This window comes from Psammomys obesus, unplaced genomic scaffold, assembly GCF_907164565.1.
Source record: "Psammomys obesus unplaced genomic scaffold, mPsaObe1.curated_primary_1811, whole genome shotgun sequence".
NCBI lineage: Eukaryota > Metazoa > Chordata > Mammalia > Rodentia > Muridae > Psammomys > Psammomys obesus.
In genome coordinates this window covers 4,136,694-4,163,230 of record NW_026596040.1, presented here as the reverse complement: position 1 = coordinate 4,163,230, position 26,537 = coordinate 4,136,694, and the positions used below count along the sequence as shown (strand labels likewise).

The following is a 26,537-nucleotide window of genomic DNA, read 5'->3' as shown; positions in this document are numbered from 1 at the left end:
TTAAGTCTGTTTTGATATGATTGCTAAGGATCTGCTGGGTCATGAGAATTCTCAGCAGGGTCATTATTCTCATGTACAAGGTATGCTGTGTGCTAATATGCCATCTGTCTGCAGCAGGATCTTACCCTCACCTTTTTCTAGACAGCACCAGCCCAGGATGTGATGTGCTAGAATATCTCGTGAGGTCCATGATCCACCACCCCTGACACAAGCAAAAGAACCCTCTCTCCTTAGAAAGTAGCTTTTTGTGTAAACAAGAGTGGCAGCAAAATACATTTCTCCAACTAAAAAATGGCTGTGCATGGAGAGTTGGATGGACCAAAGCCAGTCAAGAGACTACAACATTTTTGCTAGAAACTAGTTCTGAATTCAGATCCCTGGGGAATGGGACTTTTCTGTTACTCTTTTACCATGTAATCACAGGTGAGTGGACCTGTCTGTTCCTAAATTCTTCTATCTGACTTAGGTGAACTTTCATAGGTTTTTCTGTGACGACTTGTCAAAGTTTGTAAGTCTTAGAGTCTCTCTCTCTTCAGGAGAGATAGTTGGGGAAGCAAACCAAAGCCAGCAAAAATGAAAAGTTAATTTAAAAAAAAATGTTTTTTGGAGAAATTCAGAGAGTCCGAGACATCCTTTGATAATACTATGGTCACCTTTTCTATTTTTACAAAATTCACTATTTACATTGTGTTTCTTGACTCTCAAGTTAAATAAAACCACTTCTCTAAAGTTATTAGAAGAACAAGGGTGATGATTTTTCAGAATAAAAAAAAAAGAAAGAAAGAAAAAAAAAAAAGAAAACGTCAGCTCTGGTAGTGCATGCCTGTAATCCAGTACATAGGCAGGAGGATTGTGATTTTGAAGCATGCCTGTGCTATATAGCAAGACATTTTCCCTCACTCTCCCACCCTTTTAAAAAGAGGAGAGAAAAAAAAAAAACAATCATGACTTCCCTATATTATCAAATCAGTTGTTCTTGCTCCCTTGGGGTCAGATGAGTCCCCTCAATGTTCCCTCAATAGAAGTAAGCTCATAGCCTTGGAAATCACAGCCATAGCTTTCCCATGGTAACCTGCAGCTGCCTGATACTTTCTTGGTGACAGGACAGCTTTCCTCTTTAAATTATTTTATGGAGGCCATTAGAAAAACACTTCATACTCAGGCTGAGAGCTTGGTTGGTCATGAAATCTTTCTTTTTCCTGGGACTAATAGAGCAGGGCTGCAAGGCGCATCAGTAGCCTGCACCCTCTCTAGAGACAAGCCCCGGGCATATGTGTAGGACTTTTTAGCACTTTCTCTGAAGTCGTCCCTTAAACCTCTCTCTGGAAGCATGACGCTGGTTTTGTGTGACTCTGAAAGGAAGGAGAAGCCCATTCCTCACGTTTCTGATTGGATTTAAGCAGCCTGATCTGGCTGTGGCACAGGCTCACAGGCCCTGCCTAGATGCTGCCCAGTCTGTAGCAACTGAAGAAGTTCAATTGCCCTGCAGATAAACTCCTGACGTCTTTTTCTGTCCGATTCAACCATACAAGCTCAGACAGAGCCCACGGCTCTTTAAACAATGGCTGCCTCTCATCTTCCAGAGTTCTTTTGTACCCAAAGGGGAAAAGATAGCCTGGAACAATTCAGACCATCTGTTTCCAAATATCCTGATAGCTTTTTTTTTTTTTTAAATCTCATTGTGCTAAAAAGGCATGAAAATGTGGATCTGTTTAAAGAAGAGGAAATTCATAGTACAGATACATAGCTTTGCCTTTTGCACCCCAGCTTTCAGAGCATACCTGAACACCCACAAATGTCCACTGAGTTCTTTCAAGAAGACTGGTGTCTAAACCATCTGGGACAGACAGGAAGAGATGGATTCTCTTACCCAGTTCTCTCTTCTATCAGCATTAAGGATTTGGTAACATCAGATAATTGAGGGGTATTTTAGAAATTAGGTAGTGTTGCTTTTTTGTTTTTATTATTATTTTTTTTTCTTGAGATTCCCTAATTCAGCCTCTTTTTCCAGTTAATAATTCCCCACAAACAAAAGTATTATTTCCCTCAGTGGTGGATCTGGTCTGGTACTCCGGCATTTGGACAGGCAGGCATTTGGTAACACTGAGCATCACTTGGGCATGTCTGATCCCTTTCAGTCAGCAAACTCTCTATTACAGCACAACCCGCACAAGAGCTCATGCTCACAGAATATTCGATAGAGGCCATGTAATCTTTATAATAAGCAAAAAAAAAAAAAAAAGCAAGTACTATTTGTGAGTGTGTATGTGCATGTTTGTGTGGACTCACGTGGTGTGCATACGTGCTCATGTGGAGGCCTGAGGTAGAACCTGGATGTTAGAGCTCAGAAACCATCCCTGCCCCTCTTTTAGAAGGGTGTCTCATTGATCCGAAGCAGGCCCAATAGGCTAAGCTGGCAGGTCACTTGTCTCTGCTCCTCTGCTCTTCTAGACCAAGTGCTATTATTTTTTCCCCATGCTCATTTTGCTGACACAATTGGTAAAGCAAACACATACTATGATAATTTGCCCAGGGCCACAGGGCCAGGTAGTTGGCAGAGGTAGGGTCCAAACTAGAACCGTCTGACCTGGTGTTCACTTTGCCAGTGCCATCTGCCGTGTCCAGAGGCAGCACGTGTGTTTTGGAGACAGAGTCAGGTGCGCCTCTGATAGGCCTGCAGGGTTCTCAGAGGACAGGAACAGTGAGGGCTGGAACCACAGGCCATAGCCTCACTAGCTCTCTGTTTCTTACTTGCTAGGCTGAGCCATGACGGGTTTGCCCGGTTTCTGAGAGACCTGCAAAGGCATCTTGAGAAGTTTCCCAGCCACTGCAGGTTTTATGGATTTCACAGGGCGTAGGCAACAGAGCAGACCCTGAGGGCGAGCTGTCACAGCATTTGGGTTGGTTCACACACAGTGTTCATTGGTCAAGGCAGATGCCACCATACCTAGTGCCGCTTTGCTCCTGGTCAATGGCCAGGTTAGCTGGTCATCCTCTGTCTAATAGCTAATTATTATTTTTAATGGTTGTGGCCAAGGGCTTTTGGTTTTTATTAATCCTATGAATCTTGAAAAACCCTACACCCCTGGCTTTACTATTTTTTTTAAAAGGTTTTATTATTTGTGTATCTGTATGTTTTCATGTGTGTTCAGGTCCTGATGGAGGATGTTAGATGCCCTGGAACTGGAGTTACAGATGGTTGTGAGCCATACAATGTGGGCACTGGAACTAAACTCGAGTCTTCTGTGAGAAATAGTCTTAACCACTGAGCCATACCTCCAGCCCCAGCCTCTGGTTTTAGAATCCCAGTATGTGAGAGCTGGAATAGACCATAAGGACAATGAGGACAGGCGGCATGCTGATGGTTACTGGTAGAGTCTAACATCAGTCAGGCTAGGCCCGCCACAGGGTCAGCGAGCACATCCTGGGAGCTGGTTGGAGCAGGATTTGCTTTCCAGCCTGTTTCACTCATTCTTAACAACTCCTTAGGGGCTTTCCCCATGCAGGCCTCTACCCTTGTGGTATCTAAACTCTGGAGAGTGGGGGCAGCACAACAAACACAACTAGAAGGGAAGGAGGCTGCTCAAATGCTTTCTCTGAAGGAATTGAAGATGGAGAGTCGACGAGAAATGTTCCTGATGATCTTTTCCTGTTGGACTCTGTTTGACCATCTGGATAGAATGAACTTGCCTGTAACAGTTCATCCACAAGTACCACATTGCCCCTCCCTGTACCTGGAATGTGTACTTTTGTGAGGTCCCTTGACTTCTGGGGTCCATCCCATTCACTTCTGTACCTGGAAAGAACTAGTGTTGGGAACATTGCTTCCTTTGTATGGGAGGCTACACTTTAGGAAGCATGGTGGCCTGGCCTGAGGCCCAGGGTTGCAGGCGACTTTGCCCGTCAGGAGCAGAGCTCAAATATTAAAGCATTAAAGCACTGGCACACCGCCCTCAAGGGAAGGTATCGATCAAGCTCAAAATTGCTGGCGAGGCAGGAGCAAGGAGGGATAATGAAGAAATAGTCAGAACGTGGTGCCAACACCCTTTGTGTCCTGTGGGTGGCTCACAAAACCTACATCCAGGTGTCATCCATCCACCCTAAAGACCCCCTTTCTTCATTCTTATTCAATTCCTCATCTGTGTAAGAATCCCCTCACGTCTTTCTTTTATCAAATCCTGCCATCGTTTAAGGGTGTATACATTCTGTCTCTTGCTCATGGTCGGTGGTATACACACATACACACACACACACACACACACACACACACACACACACACGGGCACAGATACATTCAAGAGGCTCCCTTTGTCCGCTTTTGTATTCAACTAATGTTTACTAACCTTCTCACCCTGCCGGGCTTGACTGGACTTAACCCTGGAATGGTGGAGGGCCTCAGCTACCCTGGCCTTGTGGAGCTGAAAGCAGTAAGATGGCACTGAAGCAAACTCCCAAACGAGGAGGGAAGTTGAGAGAGGTCTCTGCGTGTGTAGCCAGCCTGCGTGTGGTGAGGCACTGAGTGTTCCTTTCCCCCTGCAGGGCTCAAAGTGCCCAGACACACATGCTCACAAAGCCTTACAAAAGAAGAAAGGTCAAGGCCTGGGGCCAACCAAATTTTTCTGTAAAGGATCAGAGAGTAAGTATTTTAGGCTTTACATTCGGTTTCAGTCAAAATCGCCCAACTCTGTCATTGTGGTGTGAAGTAGGCCATGGATAACACTCAGAGAGCAAGTCTACCTGGGTGACAGTAAACTTTATTTTTGAGCACTGAAAGTAAAAAATAATTCTTGCCTGTTGCAGAGTACTACTCTTTTTGATCTCTGCCCTCCACCCCAGGTCCAAACCAGGGAGCAGGCAGCGCACGGCCCACAGGCTGTAGAATTGTAGAATTGTATTGTTTTAGGTCAAAGACACAAGTGAACAGAAGACTATTTCCAGATGCAACAGTGGGGTGAGCAGTCGTTCCCTGGAGACTGCTCTCTTTAGGTTGGTGACTGCAGAGTGTCTAATATCAGGCTCAAGAATGAAGGACAGGCAGTCTCCAGTTATGTTCTACCACTTGAGACAAGGCAGGCTAGAGATTAAACCAGTCGATTCTCTGGGATCCAGTGCACGCCCACTCACATCCGGACTGCACATCCTTGGCATGTAGCCAGGCCTCAGTCGCTCGTACCCAGATGAATCAATGACACTCACGTGGTAGGCCACTATGTTTTCGAACACAAGCTTACTGACGGCAAGTATTCTTAGCAAGTCTGGCTTAAGGAGAGCCAAAGCCTGTGAGAAAGGAGGGGCAGGAAGAAGGGAAGCACTTAGGCTGAGTCAGGCCAGTGGTAAAGATTTGTCCTCCTTTCTGTCCCTGGCCTTTCTGTCCTCAGTGACCTACCTAGCAGTCAGCATGGAAAAGATGTCTTGGAAACCAATACTCTGGTGCTTGCCACATTCTTTTCTATGTAAGCAGATTTTACTGTGCACCAAACTGTCCAATTTCCCATTAGTTGCTTGATTGTTTGGGGTTAAGAAGAGAGGGAGAAGGGTGTTTTTTTTTTTTTTTAAATCTCTTATACTTGGACTTTGAAATACAATAGATAAATTTTTTAATATAAGAAAATGCCTCATTTTCTGGAAATTTTTTCTCTCTCTTTTTTTTTTTTTTGAATATTGTTACTCACTGAAACTAAAATTGCTAGGTTGATAACAAAGGGCTATGATGGAGGACCTGCTTTGCTTTTCTATGGAAACAATAGAAAGCTGTGCCCTGCCTTTGTCCCCCACAGAAACTCCACCCCTGAAGAAGGCCTGAACAGAGTAGCCTGTTTGTTAAACAAACTTGGGTGTACCTCCAACTCTGTACAGCCACCCCAAGTGACAAATGAAATGATTGTAGAGTTATGGAATCTTAGATTGTAGATTTGTCACCTGGTGAATGTGCCTCATTTAGTATGCCTGGGCATGACAGACATTGCTAATCAGTCTCATTATTTCTTCTGACCATGCCTGTCTACTTCCCAAGAATTATTCCTAAACTGTGGAATTCCACAACTGTTTTTGTGGACAGTTGAGATTCCCACATCTGCTGCTGGGGTAGGGAAAGACTTGAAAGGTAGCCAATCCTGGTTTCTGATCCACTGTTTGGAGTGGATCAGAACTCTGAGCTAATTATTGGGTCTCAATTTCTTCATTTAAAATAGAAGTAATACTATCTATTAGCAACACCCACAAGTTGGGGTGGTATTTAGGATCATAGCACTGGGTTTGTCACAAAACGAGTCCCCTTTCCTCTGGCTTGAGCTGAAGTGGAAAGTGGACCTATTCTGGTGACTAAATCTCTAGATTCTTTCAGGCCTGGGGTAGTCTGCTTGCATTCATCCAGAGACAGGACACTGACAAACCTATTTGCCCCACCTTTGGAAATTTCCGGGTTTCTCTGAAGCCCCACAGTCTCTCAGGATGTATTTGAGAGGCCTGGCTTGGTAGGATATTCAGATGGGGCACTCATTATCTCCCCACAGGCCTACCTTAGCTGCTGTTCATACCACACTAGTCAAGCGTCTGGTCTATACTTTGCACAACATCAGCAACTTTCAGCTGGGGAGACTCTGAGCACAGGGCATGTAGGACAATGTCTTGACACATTTTTCATGGCCACAAAAGGGTGGCCTGGTCCACAGAGAGAAGGTGTGTCCTTCTCAGGTCCCAGAGGATGTCAATGAGCCTGGTGCTAAGCCTCAGAGCTCAAGAATCTCTGTTAAAATGCTGAGGTGTAGGCTGGGCCGCTCCCTCTTTCACCCAGACAGGGTTGGGTCTCCGTAGTGGTTCACCGGCCAGAATTAACTGGGCAAAGTGATGATGTAAAGTTTAACCACTCGTTGGAAAAGTGCTGAATCAAGGAAGCAAACAAGGTTAATTACCTTTAGTCACCAGAAACCAGAAAGCTTTTTCTAGAGTACCTTGGGAAGCCAGGGAAGGGCTGGGATGGAAGTGTACAGAGTTAACTGTGCCCCAAGAGCCTTGCACTCCTCAGGGCCTGGGCGGCTAGGCAGGGAAAACTGCAGCTCCTGGCTTGCCTCCTTCCTTTACCTGATTGATCGCTAAACTCTAGGTCTCCACCTGCACACTGTGTCCCCCAGGAAACCCTCTTGCCTCCCAGACCCTTCATGTCAGAATTTCTTCATGCCTCACCCTCAAACCTTACAGCATTTTGCACACATATAACCATGAAACCAATAGTTAATACTTTAGTATGTATCTACCTTGCCGGCTTGGAGTGTCCCCAAGTGCAGTGACCGAGAGTCTTGTTTGCTCTGCCCCTGTGTCTGGCTCAGGTGTTTGGTGTGTGGAAGGTACCTAACAACTCTTTATTCACTGCTCCCCTGGTGGGCTGTAAGGGAAAACAGGGCTCATTCTTGGCTCATTCAGGATGCTCACCAGGTGAGGACAGGACTCACACGAAAAGCTGAATCGTATGTGTGTGTTCGTGCATGTGTGTGCATGTGTGTGTGTGTAGAATGGTGGACAGGGAGCTGACCCTATCTCAGCCTACATCTCCTCTTTTCAAAGTCTTTTCCTATGTGTGCATTTTCGGCTTTCCCTGCATGGGTTTATGTGGGATTACAGCTGAAGGCAAGTGGAATTGTCCCAATAGCTACCAGGGCAGAATAACAAACTAGACTCCTGCACTTTTGGAATTACCACTGCCTGGCAGGGAAGTGATGGGCTCACACTCTAACGCCAGCAAGTAATTTCTCTGAGGTGCACAGCTGATGACTCTCACTGTAAGCATGTTTGGTCTATATATGTCAGCCCTGGGGCAGTGGTAGAGAAGATGCTGTAGCTTCCTGGTTTGACTTAACAGAAATGACAGAAGGGAAATTTACTGGGTCAGTAACCATTGCTGGATCTAGGTTATTATCTCCTGTACATGGGAAACTGAGGCTCTTGGAGAGGAGATACCTTTCCCAGAGACCTTGTGCTCAGGAAGAAGTGGTGAATTCCTTTTCAGATGCCAACAACCCCAAAGCCTGTAGTTTTGCACACTCTTTGCTAAGCTGTTTGTCTCAGGGAAGAATCCTCCCTGACCCTCACCTTGATGAGGCTGAGAAGACTACAGTAGCCGGAACAGAATCAGATGTGACTGTCTGTGAAGGTGTGTGTGAGCAGAAGAGCAGGGTTCCAACAATGGCCAATGGTACCAGCCCCTCAGTGTCTGTCTTTAGAATGTGCTGTTCAGTAGTTTGGCCAAATCATTCTCTGTCGGGTCAGTTTCACCAGTCTCCTTAGCAGATGGGGAAACTGAGACCTGGACAGCTGGATACCTGGAGGGCCACACACTGAATGGGACCCCATTCTCTTAGGCTTGATTGGTGTCATGTCCATCATGTTTCTTGTGCAAATAATCACCACTTTCACCTTCGATCATGCAGCTCAAGGGCCAGGCACCAAGTTTTACACACAAGGACCCGCATTTCTGCTTTAAATTGCAATTCAGTGTCTGTTTGATGATGAGTTGGATAGTCTGTTAAGGAAGGGCCGCTCCCTGTCAGTTTTCCTACCTGTGAAACAAGTTGAAGCCTGACCCTACCCCCAACCCCACCTCCTTTGGATCTCCTGAGTCTTACAAATGACATGGTAAAAGCTCTGCTTTGGGGAAGAACACTGGTTTACAGAGCTCTGCAGAGACTCTCAATGGAAAGCCTAAACTCATTTTGCGAATGAGAACACCGAGGAGCATCATATTAGTTCAAGCATATTAGTTATTAGATGGAAAAGCCGCTATAGGAAGCTCTGACTGCGTCAAAATCTTTACTGTAATTCCTTATCTGCAGAGAAATTGGAGGCCAAATGGAAACACAATAGTAACAAACGTGCAGTTTCCTCCAGTGCCTTCAGTCTGCAGTGTCTAACAGTTCATGGGTTATGAGAGCTTTCTCATTGTATGTGTTCCCAGCCTGTATACTTTGATTTATGTTCCTTTTCGCTTCTGAACACAGCCACATCATTTCTAGCATGCAAAGCCACATTTGGAAAACAAAAAGGTCATCACTCATTCCCACATCAACCTTGGAGCCGTTTCTTCTCCAGATTGCACAAGCTCAGGCCTCCTTCTCCTGGTCTTGGCCCAAGTGTGGAAACTAGACCTTGGGGAGGGTAAAGAAGTGAACACACAGCCAAGGAACCTGGGACACTTGGGCCAGCTTGTGGGCAATAATAAGGATGTAAACAAGGAGATTGGCACCAGACAGTCAGGGCAATGTTAGCCCAGCTGGCAGCAGCCAGTGGAAAAAGGGTTATCAGTTCAGTTATGGCAAACATTCCAGGAGGGACACTGGTGAGAAATGAGTCCTGTTTTTGAACTAGAGAAAGCTCTGGACCAAATAGGGGAGAGGGATAGAGATCAAGGATGTGAGCTTAGGAGTCTCTGACCTATGAGCTTCTGACAGGCACGTGTGGGATCTGGCATGTAGCCCACAGACAGCTCTCCGTGTCATATCTGACACACAAAGTACCCTTGGAAAGGTTAGTCAACACTACAGAAGTGTTGCCATGTAAAAAGATGTCCATCGGGAAGGATGGACTTGGAATGTATGCCACCATTTTGCCACCTGGAATGAAATCATGTTCCAATCACTAGAAAGAAAGACTGATGGGGAGTTTGGCTGTGTGACATCTCAATTTTAATACAAAAGGAGGTGCAATCCAACATTTCGAGCCTCTTGATGTGTTGTGATAAGTATTTAAGTTTTAACAAGAGTGTCAAGTTAACAAAATGGGGATGTGATGGCCTTTTCAACAAATGCTGCTGGGACAACTAGATATCTACATGCATAAAAATAAATTTGAACCCTGATCTCATAGCATATACAAAAATCAACTGCAACTGGGTCCTGCACACAAGTGTAAAAGATAAAACTGTAAAACACCATCGAAGAAATATAAGGTTAAATCTTAAATTTTGGCTAGGTAGTAGTTTCCTAGAGTAGATAATTAGACACCATCATAATGAAAACAATTTGTGTTTTAAATAATACTATAGAACAAGTGGAAAGGCAATGCACAGAATGGGAAATGTTTGCAAGTTATATATCTGATATAGGACTCTTTGTAGAATATGTAAAGACTCTTTTACAAGTCACTTAAAAGGGGACAAATGCACAAACAAAATACACAATCCTTTTTCCAAAGAATACTTGTTCAATGCTCAATGTCATTAATCATCAGAAATGCAAATTAAAACTAAAGTAAGACAGTGGCATGTGCCTGTAATCTCAGCACTTGGGAGGCTCAAGCAGGAGGGTTTCGGATCTGCGGCCAACCTGGGTTACATAGTGAGATCTTGCCTCAAAACAAACAAATAAACAAACAAACCCCAGAAAACAAAACAAAACAAAAAACAAAACCCAGGAAAACCAAACACACACAAATGAAAAATTTACAGTGAGATACTATATTTCTTATATACTAAGGTGGCTATTGTCTGTAAGAACAGTAAACACATGTTGGTAAAAACTGGAAAAATTGGAATCACTGTGATGTATTGGTGTAAATAATAAAATGTGCATCCAGTTTGGAAAATAGTTGTGAGTTTTGCAAACAGAATTTTTGTGAAAGAGAACCACTATATGAATGGTTAGCTCCATTCCTAGGTTTGTATATATGTGAAAATGTACCTAGCCAAAAGCTTGCACACAGCACTCCTAGCAATATTATTGGTAATAGACAAATAGAAACCACCCAAATGCCTATCAGGTCACGAACGGGCAAACTAAATCTTAGGGCATTTCCATATATTGGAATGTTATAAGAAAGAACAAAGTGCTAACACAGGCTGCTTATATAGATAAACTTTGCAACATGGACAACAAGAAACTGTCACAAAACAAAGCAAACAAAAGTCTAAAACCACTGTGAAGAGGCAACTGTCAGTACCTAGATTTTTCTGAATTCAAGAAGACAGATGACTTGTACAATGCAAAGGATAGGAAGGTCAGCGAGTGTACAGAATATAGGAAATTTGGAGAATGTCTCCAGCCAACCCAAAGTGTTTACTTCATATGTATCTCAGTTGAGAATGTTTGTAAGGCAAATGTAGAAATGCAAGCATGGGATCTTGAAAATATAAGACAAAGTTGTTTGCTGTTTGATAATATTATGACAGTGCTAAAATATTTTAAAAGACACGGTTACTATAATAGATAATTTGACCTGATGCCTGGGCTTCAATTTATTCCATGGAGGAATGGGGGTGGAAGATAAATTGGCCCACGAGTGTGTTCATTATAATATTCTTTTAATTTTTATATAGATTTCTAATTTTTCATCGTAAAAAGTTTAAAAAATGCATAGGAAAGATTAGACAGCAATATAACAACTTATTGCTAAGAAATTTTAACTTCAAAAATTTGAAAGACACAATAAAATTGGGAGCCAAGTACTTATTCTTACATTTACCATTTTTTTGATTTTCCAAGCGAGTTTGTGAATCAGAGTATACTCATTAAAAAGTGAAATGTTTTAACTATTATATTTTATGAGAACCTCATACATGAGCACCACTTCTGAAATTATTCCCATTCCTTATCCCCTCTTTTTACTTCCACGCCCCCTGAGTTTCTTCATAAATTCGTGACCTCTTCTTTATCATTGTTACATGTACACTCCATCTCTCTCTTTCTTTCTCTGTATAACTGATACTTACGGAAACCATCTAGTCTTGCTCGAATGTACATGTGTCCAGGGCTGGGCCCATTGGGTTATGCACCCATAATATCTCAGCAATAGGTTGTCTGTCCAGTGTGGTCATAGAAACTGTGCAGGGTCCCACCCTGGACGAAGGGTGGTCAATGGCTGTTGACGGAGGGTGGTCTCCCAGGACAAGCTCCCACATAGATTACACAACTTCAAGCATTCTCTCTCTCTCTGTCTTTCTCTCTATGTCTGTCTGTCTCTCTCTCTCATAGAGCCTAGAGCTCAGTGTGGTTATCTAAAGCTCAATCCTGGGATGAGGAGAGGGTCCTGAGTTCAAGGCCCGCATGGCTTCTCTGGCTCATCACTGATTGCTAGTTTCTCCTTGCTTGTTCTTTATCTTGTGAGCTTTGGTGGAACACAGAAAGGTGGGATCCTGGTCCCTTTCTTGCTTTCAGATGCCTGCCAGTGATCTCCTAAGGCTTTAACTGATAATTCATGAGCATACTTTAAGAATATATCTCTATTCAGAGGCATGGTCTCAAAAAGTTAACAAACGTATTTCAAATACCCATGAAACTCATAAAAGGAATTCTGGACAGAAAATGATAGTAACTGATAGAATGCTTGATGGAGGGCATCCAGTCAATGCAGACTTTCTTCTCTCTTCCTACAACTCTTCAAGACTACACAATTTTAACGTGATCTAAATATATCTTTTGCAAATGTGGATTTGTTGAGTTATAATCATGGAATGAATGAAATTTATATTGGGGAGATATCAACTTAGCAATATTAGCATAATTCATCTCTGTAAATTGTCTTAGAGGGTGGGGTTAAGTAAAATCTTAAGCATAAATTTGCATGAGACAGAGAGAGAAAGAGAGAGAGAGAAAGAGAAAAGAAGAACAGAGCAAAGCAGATAGTGAGTTCAAGTATCTTAATACTCAGAAAAAAACCATCTTTCATGCAGCCTTGAGCAACAAAGGCTGAGAGTCCCTAGTGGGAGACGGGTCACCCATAGAATGGATCAGACTTACAATAGTTCTAGAACCTGCTCTGCAATATTCCAGACACAGGGCTAAAAGGAGAGTTACCTTTGTAGATCTCAGAATTCTCAAAGCTGCATGTTAGCCTATTTCTCCAGGAACTCAGAGAAGTCGCCTGGCCTGGCTGCCGTCACCAGGCAGAGGTGGGAAGAATTACATCCCTCACACCAACTTGCCCCTGCCCTCTCTGTCTTTTCTGCATTGTCTGGGTAATAGAAACAAGAGGGATTCAGATATTCTCCAGTGTCATAAGTGAATAAAACGAAATCCCCAACCCTGAGAAACTTTCAGGTTATTGAGCAATGTAAAAAGATGTATGCACGCTGTTTTATATACTGATGTTCTAACACATTGCTTATAACAACAGGATATACAAGAGTATAGACAGTGTGCAGTTAGCACAGGAGAGAGAAAATTCTTGCAAGGGATGACTGACAAGGGCTTCCTTATTCTGCATCCATCTCCCCAGTGCTGAGATTAGGAGTGCTACCACATCCAGAGTGCCTCTATCTTCTGCGTCTTCCTGGGCTAGTGCACATGTGTGGTTACGACTGTGTAATGAGGAAAAGCTGCGGGAAGGTGGATTGTAGCCAGACTGTGGACACTAGATGTTGCCATACTTAGGAACTCTTTTGGGGGGAGAGAATGAGTTACACTCAAACTTTGGCGTAGTTTCTAGTCTTGAGATAAGTTATGTGATCTTTTCTTCCCAGAGATTTGCCATCAGTTAAAGGCACATGTCAACACCTCTCTTGAACTGCCTGTAAGTCCTCTCGTGGTTTTTGGCTTTTAGTGGCCACAATAAACTGCAGACATTACCGTCTCTCAGGATTACTGGGAACCACTGGAGATTTGGGAAATAGAAATGGCTAAAAGGATTTAAATTTTAAGCAGTCATTACAAAATTATGGCTGTAAAAAAATGAAAGATTGTGGGAGGAGCTGGGCCAGGTAAGGTGATGTAATTAAGCATGGTTTTTAGGTGGCCAGGAAAGAGACTGGAACTACAGTCTGTGCTCAAAGGTTCAAAAATAAGAAAGGTGCAAGAGATGGTCACAATGACTATTTAGGTGGCAAAATGGGCTTTCCAACTAGCTGCATGTAGGAGGTTATGAAGGAAGAAGTTATTTTATTTCATTTATTTAGAGACATGGGTTCTCTGTGTAGCCTTGGCTGTCTTAGACTCACTTTGTAAAACAGGCTGGCCTCAAACTCAAAGAGATCTGCCTGCTTCTACCTCCTGAGTGCTGGGAATAAAGGAATGTGCCAGCACCGCCCAGGTAGGAAAGATATATATATCTTTTATATATGTATATATATATTTAAATATTGATTCTAATCCTCTGCGTTTTACATGTAGGAAGAAGGAGGCTAAGAAGCGGGATTTACAGAGTTGGAAGTGGGATGAAGAGAAGGGAGGAAGCAGAGATGCCCAGGGAGCAGGTCATCTTACTGAGGAAAAGGACCCTGACTCTTTGCTCTGGGAGTGGGGCAGACAGACTTGTGAGAGGCGCCACATCCTGAATCAAGGGACCAGAGAGGGATGTGTGCTGGGGGCTACCCTAAAGAGGTACTGTATCACCAAAGGATTTCTTTTGTAACTTGCAGGTCATACACTTGGCTTTGTTTTCTCCTTCTGAGGCTTCCTTCCTTCCTAGGTCATGGTCCTAGAGAGAATTCTTAAGCTCTCCTTGATGCCAAGTGTATTAGTGGCAAGACACCCACTTGACCTCCTCCACCAAAGGTTCCATAGAACCTGCTCAGGTCTGACTATGAGTCATTTTCAAATGCAGTTGTTTTCGGCCCATAGTTGCAGTGTATCTTTGAGGTTCTTACTGCATAGTCTACCCAGGCCTGGCAAGTGGTTTCCTGTAGTTAGGATGACACAAAGACAAGGAGAAAATGCAGTTCTTTTCTCTGGCTCCTTGCTGTGAGGGAAACAGTTACATAGTGGAGATTGGGCAATTCCAGCCTTGTTTCTTCACAGAAGGAAAACGGGCACTTAACCGGGGTGGCTGCTATGCTGATTTTGTAAAGTGACTTCTTGTTATCCAACCTCTCTTTTGTCTTGTTGGTGGGACCTAGGTGTGTCTTACAACCTCCCTAAAAGGAATTTCCTGGACCTTTCACTACACAATCACATAACAAAATAATACTCAATTATGCTTGGCAGGACATAGTGGTGCACAGCTTTAACCAGCTCTTGGGGAGGCAGGGGCAGGCACATGTCTGTGAGTTCAAAGCCAGTCTGGTCTACACAGCCAGTTCCAGGACTATATGGTGAAACTTTTTCTCAAAAAATTCAAATATTCTTCTGTCAAGGATAAGGTTAAACACATGGATTATCTTCCTGTCTGTGTCCACAGTTATGCGGGCGTGCTCTGGTTACACACATATTCACTTGGGATCAGCGTGACCTAATCCGGATTGAATCCCACATTTATAGTTATTTTTTCCATGCCTATATATACACCCTTATTAACTCACTGTTTCTTTAAATAGGAACATTTAAATTTAAATCAAGTATCCAAATATTTTATGCCTTTTCCTTTGTGAACATGAAGTTAATATCACTTATAAGACTTAGAGAGTTAAAACCACACAGCACAATAGAAACATGGTATTTTTCAACCTAGAAGCGAGGCAGTAACTTGCTACAGGACCTGAGACTGTTCTCTCTTTTCCTTGTTTAGGGAGAGTAGCTAGGTGCTCAAGAGGTGATACAGATAGAGTGGAACAGAGCTGAGACCTTGTTATCCTGAAAACACCCCATGGAACACCCCACAACACTATAAAAGGAATGTGCTTTTCAGCCCCTTCTTTTGTGTTAATAATTTCCTAAGGCAGTGTGGGGGCCATCAGGATCCTCATCTCACTTCAGGGAGCCTGGTCTCCACCGGAGCTAGCCATTGAGCTTTCAGTCTCTGCTAGACTGTGGATTTCTTGATAACAGCTTATTCTTGAGGTCCTTAGCAATATACACTGTGAATGTCTGGACACAGCTGGTAATTTGTAAAGAACATTGTGGCAGGAAATGAAAGGCTTTAGGTGGAGAAGACACAGAGCTATTGTTTTTAGACTGTGAGGTATGTGGGGAGGAACGGTGGAAAGCCATGTAGTAAAAATGGAGAAAGATAAGGACAACCAAGATGAGAGGATGTAAATTTAAGGCAAACTACACCAGCTTCATGATGATGCTCAGGTGGTCTTTGTTAACAGCACAGTGAAAGGCCAACCATGTTCTAGCACTAGGCAGTACTAATATCAAATTAGACTCTACTAACTACATGTACTTGGCCAAGCCATGTTTATTCTTCGTCCTTAATTACCTTGATGTAAAGTGGTTTATAACTCTTCCACAAAGGTTCTTACATTTGTAGAATGCAGAGCAGGGCTTTGGAGAACGGAGCTGTCCTATCATGTATCTATCTGTATCAATCTGTATCTATCACTGTCTATCTATCCATCTGTTTAATATGTCCATCTGTTCTATCATTTGTATCTATCTATCTAACTATCTTCCTACTATCTGTCTATCATCTATGTATCTCTCTATATTCCTATCTATCTACCTACCTGCCTACTTACCTATAATCTATCTATCTATCTACTTATCATGTATCTTTCTATCATTCATCCATTATCTATCTGTGTTGTAATAGACGATTAATATTTACTATTGGTTTATCTTCTAGTAATGCTGCTGTTAATCCTCAGCAGCTGTATAACCAAATCACCACACAGAGACTGGGTTTTTAGTTAACCTAGAACACAATGCTGGGCAATATTTACTGTCTCCTAAACCTCCAAGCCCTCAGTTTCCTAACATTTAGATTTCCCACATTATACTTGCTTTTTGTGAAATCTTAGGTCTGGTTCATGCTCCATGTCCTCCTCCAGTTCTGCTCTCCTCGCTCTCCTCCTCTCTCTCCTCCCACTCCTTTCCTGCCTTCTGGCTCCTCCCCTTGCACAACATTGTATCTAATTGCTTTATTTTGTCCTGTTTACACAGAGTTGAGACAGAATGATTATAATGAGTATCACAATGCAATATCCGGATTGAAACCAGAGAGTTGGGGGTGGGGAAATGAGCATTTGAATTAACAAGGGTAAGGCGTATACATTTTAAAAGAACATTATACCAACATATCTGTCTATCCATTTGTTCAAACCTCTATCGTTTAACCATACATCTGTCTCGAATTAGTTTCAAAATATTTAAAATTACAATTGCTGCCTTGTTTTTGAAGCAGGTTCTCTTCCCTCAGTATGATTACTAGTACACTACATACCCTGGATATTTGTTAGTTGAAAGAGTTACAGTAATCTGTGAGGCCTACAAGAGACCAGTTCTCCCTTTCAGTTTTCCCTAAGTATGTGTTACCACCTGCCTAGATATTTGAATAAAAATTTTTGATTATTTGATTTATAGAACTCCCACTTAGGTCTAAGCATTGTGTGAGGCTGTGAGGTGGAAAAAGTAAGGAGAAGTTGGTAGGCTAGACCGATCCTGGGCTGTCAACAATTTTAGAGGACTAAGGAAGCACGAGAGAGTTTGTTCAATGTCCTAACTATCTTAAGATAGAGCTTGTACATGTGGCTTCTGGGTATATTTTGACAGTGTATGGCGAGTCACCACTTAGAGCTATTCTGCGTTGATGAAAGGCTATCGCGACGGCCCAGTGAGTCCCTGTGAACGCTGTGGTTTGGAATTATCATTCTTTGTGCACAGTTGGAAGGAATAAGGTTTGTTTTGAGTACTACTGAGATTTTCCCACTCTGGCTTACCCTCTTAGCAGATGAGGTAAACATCCAGGAGTAAGGATTTCAAAGGCACAGAAAACACGTCTCTTGGCTACGTCTTTTGAGGAGCCAACTCAGAGTTGAGCACGCTCGCTTATTTTTACAGAGTGTGGGCTGCGCTTTTATACCCATGCCTCTATATAAAGAACGCTGTAGAAACGGTGACTTTTCAGCTTCACGTGAGTCACTGGGTTCCTATTTTAGAGTGTTCATGTGTTTGTGTGTGTTAGAACAACTCTGGGCACAAAGCATGTGTATACTTATAAAACTGTGTTTAGAATGCACATCAGAAAAATTTTAAATGTAAGGAGAGTATATATGGAAAGAGGGAGAGAGAGTATGTGTGTGTGTGCATGTATGAGAGAAAGGAGAGAATGTGTGTAGTGCAGGCGTGGGGTGGTACAGCTACGTGGAGACTTCCCTCTCAGCAGCCCAGACAGTGGCATAAGACAGAGAGTTAGTGGAGATGGTTGTTTTCCTTTCAGACCAGCACACAGGTCTCTGAGGAGCCCTTGACTTTCTCCTCCTTCCGTGTCTTGTTATAAAGGGATTAGAGTCCAATTAAGCCATTTAATCTCAAGGTAGAAATTCATGTTTAAAAATGAGATTTACAGCTTCTAAAAAAAAAACAAAAAAAGACATCAGTGCAAGTTGAAGTTTGTCCTTTCAAGTTGCCACCTGCATGGTTCCAAAGAGCGTTCTCAGCTGAGCACCCAACACAGCACTCTTCTTAATTCCCTTGCCTCATCTGTCTCCTCCTTTATCTTCTGAAGTGCCCTTCAGCCTAAATAGCCACATGCTGTCAGGAATACTTCAGCTTCTGGATCGCTGCAACTCACCGTGGCTTACCACTTCTCAGCATCTTGGTGAGCAGGACTAGTAATAAAGAATAGTGCGGAGAGCCAGTGCTGACCCAGAGCCGACCATGCGCAGGCATCCTTACAGCACGTTTTTTCTACCCATTACCTCATCAGGTGCCCACTGCGACAGCATCCTGGCTGGCTCCATGGGTGTGACACTTGTGTGGTCACTGGGGGCCATCGCTTGGTTTAATGTGCTGCTGCTGCCATCTTGAAGTTCTTAAACATTTTCTGAGCAAGGGGCTTGCATTAAATAAAATTATAAAATGCAAAAAGGCAGAAATGGGGAACGAATCCGCAAATTGTATCAGCATCCTGAGAAACACCCACTAACCCACAGGTCCTGTTTCTTTTTTTTTTTTTTTTTTTTCTATGTGAAGCCCAGGTTATTGCAGAAGATGTGACCTATTATGTCAAAACCCTGTCCAGACAATGGCTGCCAATATCTCCTTAGAGGAAAGTTTTCTGGTGAACAGACAATCATGCTTACTGTGGGACAGAAAAGAGAAAGGTCTCAACCGTTAAGACCTTTGAGCAAGTTGCCCAACCCTTTGAATTCTCAGTTTCCTTACCTGTAAAGTAGGGATAACAGCCATACGCAACTTACAGGATGCTTAAGGATAAAATGAGATCACCAATATCTGATAGTCAGTACACACTCAGGTAATACTCATGCATTCTGCGTGCCCGGCAGGTAGTCAGTATCCAACATTGCTTGTGACATGGTGACGTGTTCTTACCTACGACCCTGGTGCCGGTGTATTTGCTCCCTACCTGTCCTGTAGGGCTGGCAGGGAAGTCTGCCTTGTCCCCATGCTGTGTGAACACAGAGGGACTGCTGGAGCTGATGAGCACCGGGGTGCTGGCTTCCCTCATCGGGTGACCTTCAGGAGAATGGACCACGCGGTTGAGTGTGTTCAAAGTTGTTGTGATGGATTGCCCAGACCCCTTCCTCCTGGACCCTGGGCTCTTTCGGAGGCTGGATGTGTTGGTTGCTTTGCCTCTGGATGGTGAAGACATTAGGGACAGGTTTTTGGTGCGTGATAACTGATGCCCTTTGTTCTTCTCTAGGAGGTGTCTTGCTGTGAGGTTCGGCTGCAAAGATAAGAGTATAGATGAGAGTTAGTCTCTCTGACATAGTACACTAGCTAAGTTTCATGCTCACTGGAAGCCAATGCTATCTTCTCAGAAGATGCTGGCTCAGAAGGCCATCCTTTGGTCAGTATAATAACAAGTTATATCTTTTATTTATTTGAAGTTCATACCTTGGGTAAGTGTTTGAGACAGAACAGACATACATTCAAGACCTTGACCTCATCTTTCTGTGGATCCTTTGTTTTCCTATTTCAAAAACTGCCATCTCTTCACTTTCATGTTCTTTGTCTCTAAAATCAGTTGTTCTGTTAAATTAGCTAGAAAAAAAAAAATGGGTGGAAAAGCCCTGGTGTGTAGTGTTGTTGATAAACCAGTGGCTTAGCAGCTGCGTAGCACAATTTCTGGAAAACATAACAAATGGTGCCATCGAGCCCAGTGCTATATTGCGTGGTACTGTAGCCTTCCCATCAACCTGCTCGCTTCATGAAGGGCCCCTAGGGACTTATAGCCTTTGGAATTATATAAAATTGGCTGAAAGAAAATGAGGTTTCCTATGAATCAACGCTTTCAATCTCAGGATGATTAGTTAAATTCTTATTATTATATTAGTCACCAGTTGATCTCCAGAGCCACACATCCCATTCTAATTTAGAAATTCAGCTAGAGAGGTAAAAAAGAATATTCCCATTTAAGAACTTTCAAAATGACAACGTGCAGAGGATTAAAATAGCTAAGAGAGGAAACTTTGAGAAGAGATGATTCCTGTCTAAAAAAGCTTGCCATATTGTGAAATATTCATCAAGTAGGGGGTCAGCGCTATTATGTTCACATCTGTGTGTGCATATATTGCTGTCTTGCTGTGGCGCACACACAGGTATACATGTGTGCAGAGGTCAGAGGTCAACCTCTGCTGTCATTCCCCTTGTATTTTCAAGCAGGGTCTTTCACTGTCCTGGAGCTTACCAAGTGCTTTACTGAGACACCTCCCCTGTGCACTTAAAAAAAGAAAAAGTCAATTTCAAAGATAAGAAAGCTGAGGCCTAGAAGAAGCGGCGTAAGTGATAGAACCCATTTGTAAGTTAGTAAACAAAATGACACGGGATAACGTCTTTCAGTGCAACAGGGAGAGTGGGTAAGGGAAGTGGCTACTTTAAATTGGTGATGGTGGGGGGAGGATCAAGGAAGAGCCTCCAAGAAGGAGACATTTAAGTTGAGACAAGTGGTGAGAAAGAGCTGGTTGTGTGGAAATGAGGATGTGACGGACCAGGCAGAAAGGAGAGGACAGAAGAGAGCAGGCAAAGGAGACAGGGAGTGGCTGCCACAGGGTTGGCAGGCCCCAGATTGCACAGACTCAGAAGGCTTTGACTTATTTTCAGTGTAACAGGAAGCTGCTGGCAGGGTCGGGGAAAGGGAGTGACATGATCTGATTTATGCTTTTTAAAGCTCATGTTACGGTTTGGCAGTTTCTCCTAGCTAAACACATACTTAGCATCTGATCCAGCAATCCCACTTCTGGGCAGTTACTCGAAGAAAGAAAAATGTGTGCTCAAACCACAGTTTTATTCGGGCTTGCCAACAATAGGAAACAACCTCAATGTCATTTATCACCGATAGACTGACTGATGGTTTCTGTGTGTGCGTGTGGAGGCCAGAGGTCCCCCTTGGTTGTTTTTCCTAGGAGCTGCCCATCCTTGATGTTAGGCAGGGTTTCTCACTGGCCTAGAGTTTGCCAACAAGGATGGCTAGCTGGCCACCGACCTCTAGGGATCCACATATCTCTACCTCCTCAGTGCTGGGATGACAAGTGTGTGCTATCAGAACTGGCTTTTTTTTTTTTTTTTTTTTTTAAACTTGGGTTCTGTGGTTGAACTCAGGTCCTCATGATTGCATGGTAAGACTTTATAGGCCGAATTACCTCTCCAGGCGCCAATGTCTTTTACATGATGAAAGTACTGTCTCTGGAACATCTGTGCCTTGGTACACTGTTCACTCATAAGAAGATGAGCTACAGACACATGACACACAGAGATGAGCCTCAAGTGTGCTAGGTAACATGAAGGAAGCCAAGCTCAAGAAGCTCTTTGTTCTATGGGATTCCATTTCTAGGACACTCTAGAGAAAGAAAGCCACAGGGGCAGAAGATAGATCGTTGGTTACTAGGTATTGAGTCTGGGAAGGAACTGACAAGAGGGTGTGGTGTAATGGATTTAGAGGGGTGCATGCTGAAACTTTTCTATATATTGACCATAGTGTGTTTACATAATTATTTATGGTTATCAAAACAGAGTCCTAGATATATAAAAAAGGAAAAACATATCAATCCATATGCATAAACGTCTCATTATTGATGACGTTACTCAGAAGTGATGACAAGAAAAAGGAATACCGATTAACAAGACATTGACCTTGTTCCCAACAGCCTCTAATGGTGACCTGGACTAAGGACAAGGCCTTGCAAGGCCCCGCAGCACCTGTTCCTCCATGGTTTGCACAGGATGAGGATAACGGATCTGCAGCTGTAATGATACAAGTTAATTCTTTCTTATTTGTCCTGCCTGTTCTGCCTCCAGGTTGGCACCACCGTCACCTTTTTTTTTTTTTTTTTTTTTAATCAGTAACGCCAAACAAGGGGCCTTGAGAGACTGCTTCTGCCCTGGCCTCCAGTAGTGTGATTGATAGCTCAGCTGGGGAAGGACTGATGGGTTCTTAAATTTGCAATCATTTGAAACAACATCTTTGAAGTTCATTGGGTTGGATGAAGTCCACATTACTGAGGCTGCCCTCCGGAGAAGTTCAGACAAGAACGGGCAGAAGCTCGGCTTTTGTTTCGCCACCCTTTGTACAGGTGTAGTTCAATACATCAAATGATGCATTAACAGAAAAAAAAATCCTATTTATGCACACGCACACACACAAAATCCATGGTATCCTTGTAAGAAAGCCTTTTATTTAATTGCTCTACATGGCGCTTGGCAATACAAGCTTAGAGTTCTTAGCACATGCTGTTCTTAATGAAATTACTGGAGTCAAAACTTTAAGTACTGCTTTAAAAAGCTCAATTTAGATTTGAAGTAATGTTTGAAAAGTAGGTTCCCAATTAGACAAACCACTTGATTATCTTCTTTCCCCTCCTAGCAATTAGGGGAACAAATGAAGCAATGGCTAGTTTAATGATAATTTTGAAAGCTCTTGTAATTGCTAATTTCAGAGGTAAATTGGTAGTGAGTATCCAAACGGATAATCATTAAATACAGAAGTGTTGGGGGAAAAAGTTTTTGGAAAATGGATGATAAAATTAATCTTACTCCTTCACTCCAGAGCTATGAAGAAGTATCTCAAAATAATGCCAAGTCTCTCACCTTCAGTGTGTTCATTTAGCTCCCAAATGCAGGTCCTGGGAGAGATAACATTGTCTCCTAATCATCTTTCTTGTTTCTACTTAGCAAAAGACCCCACCATTGACCTAGGCACACAAATCAGAAGGTGAAAATGCCCTAGGCCACTTTTTCTTTCCTATGTCCTCCACACTGCAATTCCCAAATTCTCCTAAGAGATAGAATTTGAATTTGTTCCAGAATTGTCAATGCATTTCCAGTCTAGCAGTCAAAGCCTCGTCATTTTCACTCATGCAGCAGCCTGCTCACCTGTCTTTCTGTGTTTTTCTCTCCTGCTTTAAATTTATTCTTTCCACTGCAGCCCTGAAACCTAAGTCTGGGCCTGGTGGCTTACATCTGCAATCAGAGCTCTTGGGAGGCTGAGGAAGGTTGAGGCTAGCCTGAGCTGTACATCTAGTTTTAGGCCAGCTTGGGATAAACAATGAGACCCTGAATGAGATCAGAATAAACAAACCAACGCCAACCAACCAGCCTACTGAAAAACAACAGTGGAACAAAACGAGCCTGATGAAGTAACTGCTTTACTAAGGACCTACTATGCTTCTATGGATCTCTGGGTCAAATCCAAATTGTATCATCCTATCTGGTCCTTTTACTCTGATGACTTGGGATGATGTGATTTGTTCAGGCCAATGGGAGGTAAGTGATTGCGGGCAGCATTACTTCAGAGGCCCTCAACCATGAATATATACAATCCACTCTCCCCTCCTGTGGACACTAGGAGGGACACATGCTCCAGATGTTTCAGCTAAAAGATGGCCCAGCCTCACTAGTGTGGGGACCCAGGTGGCTGTGAGTAGAAACAGCCAGCACCCTGTGCTGAACGTACAGAGTAGGGAAGAAACACCATATTCTTTGTTAAGCCACTGAGACTGTGCGGCTGTTTTGTCTGACAGCATCACTTAGCCTCTTCTGACTGTTCACAAAATGATTCGGAATTTACTACAATCTACTTCTTTGGTTTGGTGACTCAGCTTTGGCTCTAGTCAACTCTGGGTCCTCACAGTGCTACTTCTGTGTCGCCAACTGCTCTTCCCTCTCTTCGTACACACCTAACCTTAATTGCTTCTCAGTTGGCTCAGATGGCGTTTGCTGACCTCCCAGATGAAGTTTCGAATCACAACCTCCTAACAGATCCTTCTTCTTCACTCTTTGCATCATCCGTCATCCTTGTAATTAATTATCCGAATGCCGGACTCTCGGATCTTCGAGACTATGGACCCATATCTATCCTGTATCTTTAGAACAAACAGGTTTTCGTTTATTCATTTTAATGCTTTAAAAACTGTTCTATCGTTATTGGATCCCAAGGCCTTATACAAGCTGGGCAAACTAACTTTTTGTGGAGATCTTGTTCTGTCTTAGCTGGCCTGTAAAGTCTAGCCAACAGGTGTTCCTATCACAAGTTTAGAGTCGATAAAAATCAATCAGTGCTCACCTGGCTGCTGAAATGTTCTGGACATTTGTTTTTTTTTTTTTTTCCAGCAGAGCCTCATAAAATGAGTGAAAATCAAACAGGTAGGAAGCACAAGGCAGGTGTGCCAAAGACAAAGCATGAGGAATGGGAGTGCCCTTGAGTGAGCACACTGAAGCACAGCCGGTCTTCACCGCTTTCCCTCCACTGTTACTTGGCTGGCTGGGTGAAGGACATAGCCCCACACCTGAATGCCGGGCAATGCTTAGGATACGCCCTTCATTGCAGAACCTGCTTTGGCTTTCATGCTTGGAAGAATTGGCTCCTTCTCCCCAAGTATGCCTCAGTGCTGTTTCACCACCCTTCTGGAGGGTGGGGACATTGCCTTGTGCTTTTTTTTTTTTTTTTTTTTATAGCTCTCTGATACTCACTTTTAATACTTTTATGCATGGCAAGCACTTAGTAAATGCAGTTGAACAATGAAAACTCTTTGGAATTTGCAATGACTTGCTTCGAGCTAGGGTGAGGCTCTTGACTAGTGAGGTTAGAGACTAGAGGTTAGATAATTATACTGGAGAAATAGATAGCCTCACTTGTTTTTTTTTTTTTTTTTAAGGTTTTTGTCATTGTTGTTTTGTTTTGGAAGGCTGAGAAATTAGCTCAGGAGGCAAACTGCTTGTTGTGAGAAAATGAGAGCCTGTGTTTGGAGCCCCAGACCCTCCATAAAGTTTGGGTGTGGTAGCACGGTCCTGAAGTCCAACTGCTGGTGGTATGGGTGTGAAGACAGGCAGACCCTGCGTGCTTGCTGGCCAGTATCATTAAGACAGCAAGCTCCAGGTTCCCCAAAGGACTCTCAAAAAATAATATGGAGTGCCATAGAAGGAGATGCCTGATGGCAACCTCTGGCTCCCCACTGGAATTTTACCATCGCGAGGTCACTACTCCAAATTTGCTGGTATCTTTCGGTGTATGTCATTGCAGCCCTAACCCGCTGCTATGCACAAGCACAAGCTTATAGAGTTCCTTTCAACTTAGTGCAACTTTATTCTATTGTGGTGGAGCACGCCCACGACAGCGTTCCATTCATTTGAGTGTCTAGTCCAAGAGTATTAAGGATACTCACACTGTTACGGGCAGATCTTCAGGACCTTCTCACTTTGAGGATTTGAAAGTCTATATTCATTCAATTTGTTCTCAACAATAAATTATATATTTTCCCATAATACCAAGTTCTCCACAATATTATTCTTTACCATTTTAAATAATTATGCATATAAAAATTTCTAGAACCATATAATTAGAAGTAAGCCAGGCATGGTGGCACACACCTGTAATTGTAGCACTCAGGAGGCAGAGGCAGGTGAATCTCTGTGAATTTGAGTCTAGCCTGGTCTACACAATGAGACCCTGACCCTCCCTCACAAATTGAGTCCTTACTGTTGATTATTTAGATTATTTCCGCATTTTCACCTTTATGTACAATGGTGAACATTTTGTATAAACAACTTTACATGTTTTTAAAAATATTTCCTTATAATCAATCGTCAGATGTGGATTTGTTATCATATAATGATATATACTTTAAGTTTTTTTTAATATAGGTGAATTTGCATTTTGATGTGAGAAATTTCATTACTTTACACTCCAAGAAACAGAATGAAAAAGAATCATTTCTTCACATTCACCAGAATTGGGTGTCATCACGTAGAATGAGCTCTTTGGAAGCTCCAGTAAATTCTAAGCCTCATGTCAAATAGGAAGAGCTCTTGGGCGTCACTGGGGCATACAGACAAGCTTGATGCAGACGCAGACAGGAGACTCACATACCTCCACGAACAAGATGGGGAAGATGCCTACTCTATCTCTCAGCTTTCCTTCTGCCCAGTTCTCATCCACTCTGCTGGTCACTGTGATGATGTCATCCTGCAAGAGAAGGCCTCAGTCAGCTCTGGCCTCCACTCTGAGGTGATAAAACCTTCCATGGAGATCTGTTTGTCAAGCAGGTTATGTGGGAAATATGTCTGTCACCATTAAGGGTTGTGTTTGGGTCAGCAAGATTTTCAAGAGGAGTGGAAGTAATCTGAAGATCAATGGAACCTGTTAGAAAACCTCAGAAATGTTCAATCACCAGTAGCATCTGTGATTTTTCATTTAAATTAATCTGATGGAGGAGTCAAGAGGGAAGCCATAGGCAATGTAAGTCTAGCTTGGCAAAGGGGAATGACTCTCTTTTGCATTTT

At 43.0% G+C, this 26,537-nt stretch overlaps 1 protein-coding gene across 1 annotated transcript in view; it reads right to left on the bottom strand.

The window, feature by feature from the left end:
• The window catches only part of Sh3rf2 (SH3 domain containing ring finger 2), a 102,917-nt gene that overhangs the window by 26,600 nt on the left and 49,780 nt on the right, over nucleotides 1-26,537 (bottom strand). The window contains exons 3-4 of the mRNA XM_055622738.1: nucleotides 26,125-26,220; nucleotides 19,168-19,488 (exon numbers count right to left, since the gene is read on the bottom strand). Coding sequence (XP_055478713.1) covers nucleotides 19,168-19,488; nucleotides 26,125-26,220 — 417 coding nt within the window. The remainder of the gene's footprint in view (nucleotides 1-19,167; nucleotides 19,489-26,124; nucleotides 26,221-26,537) is intronic.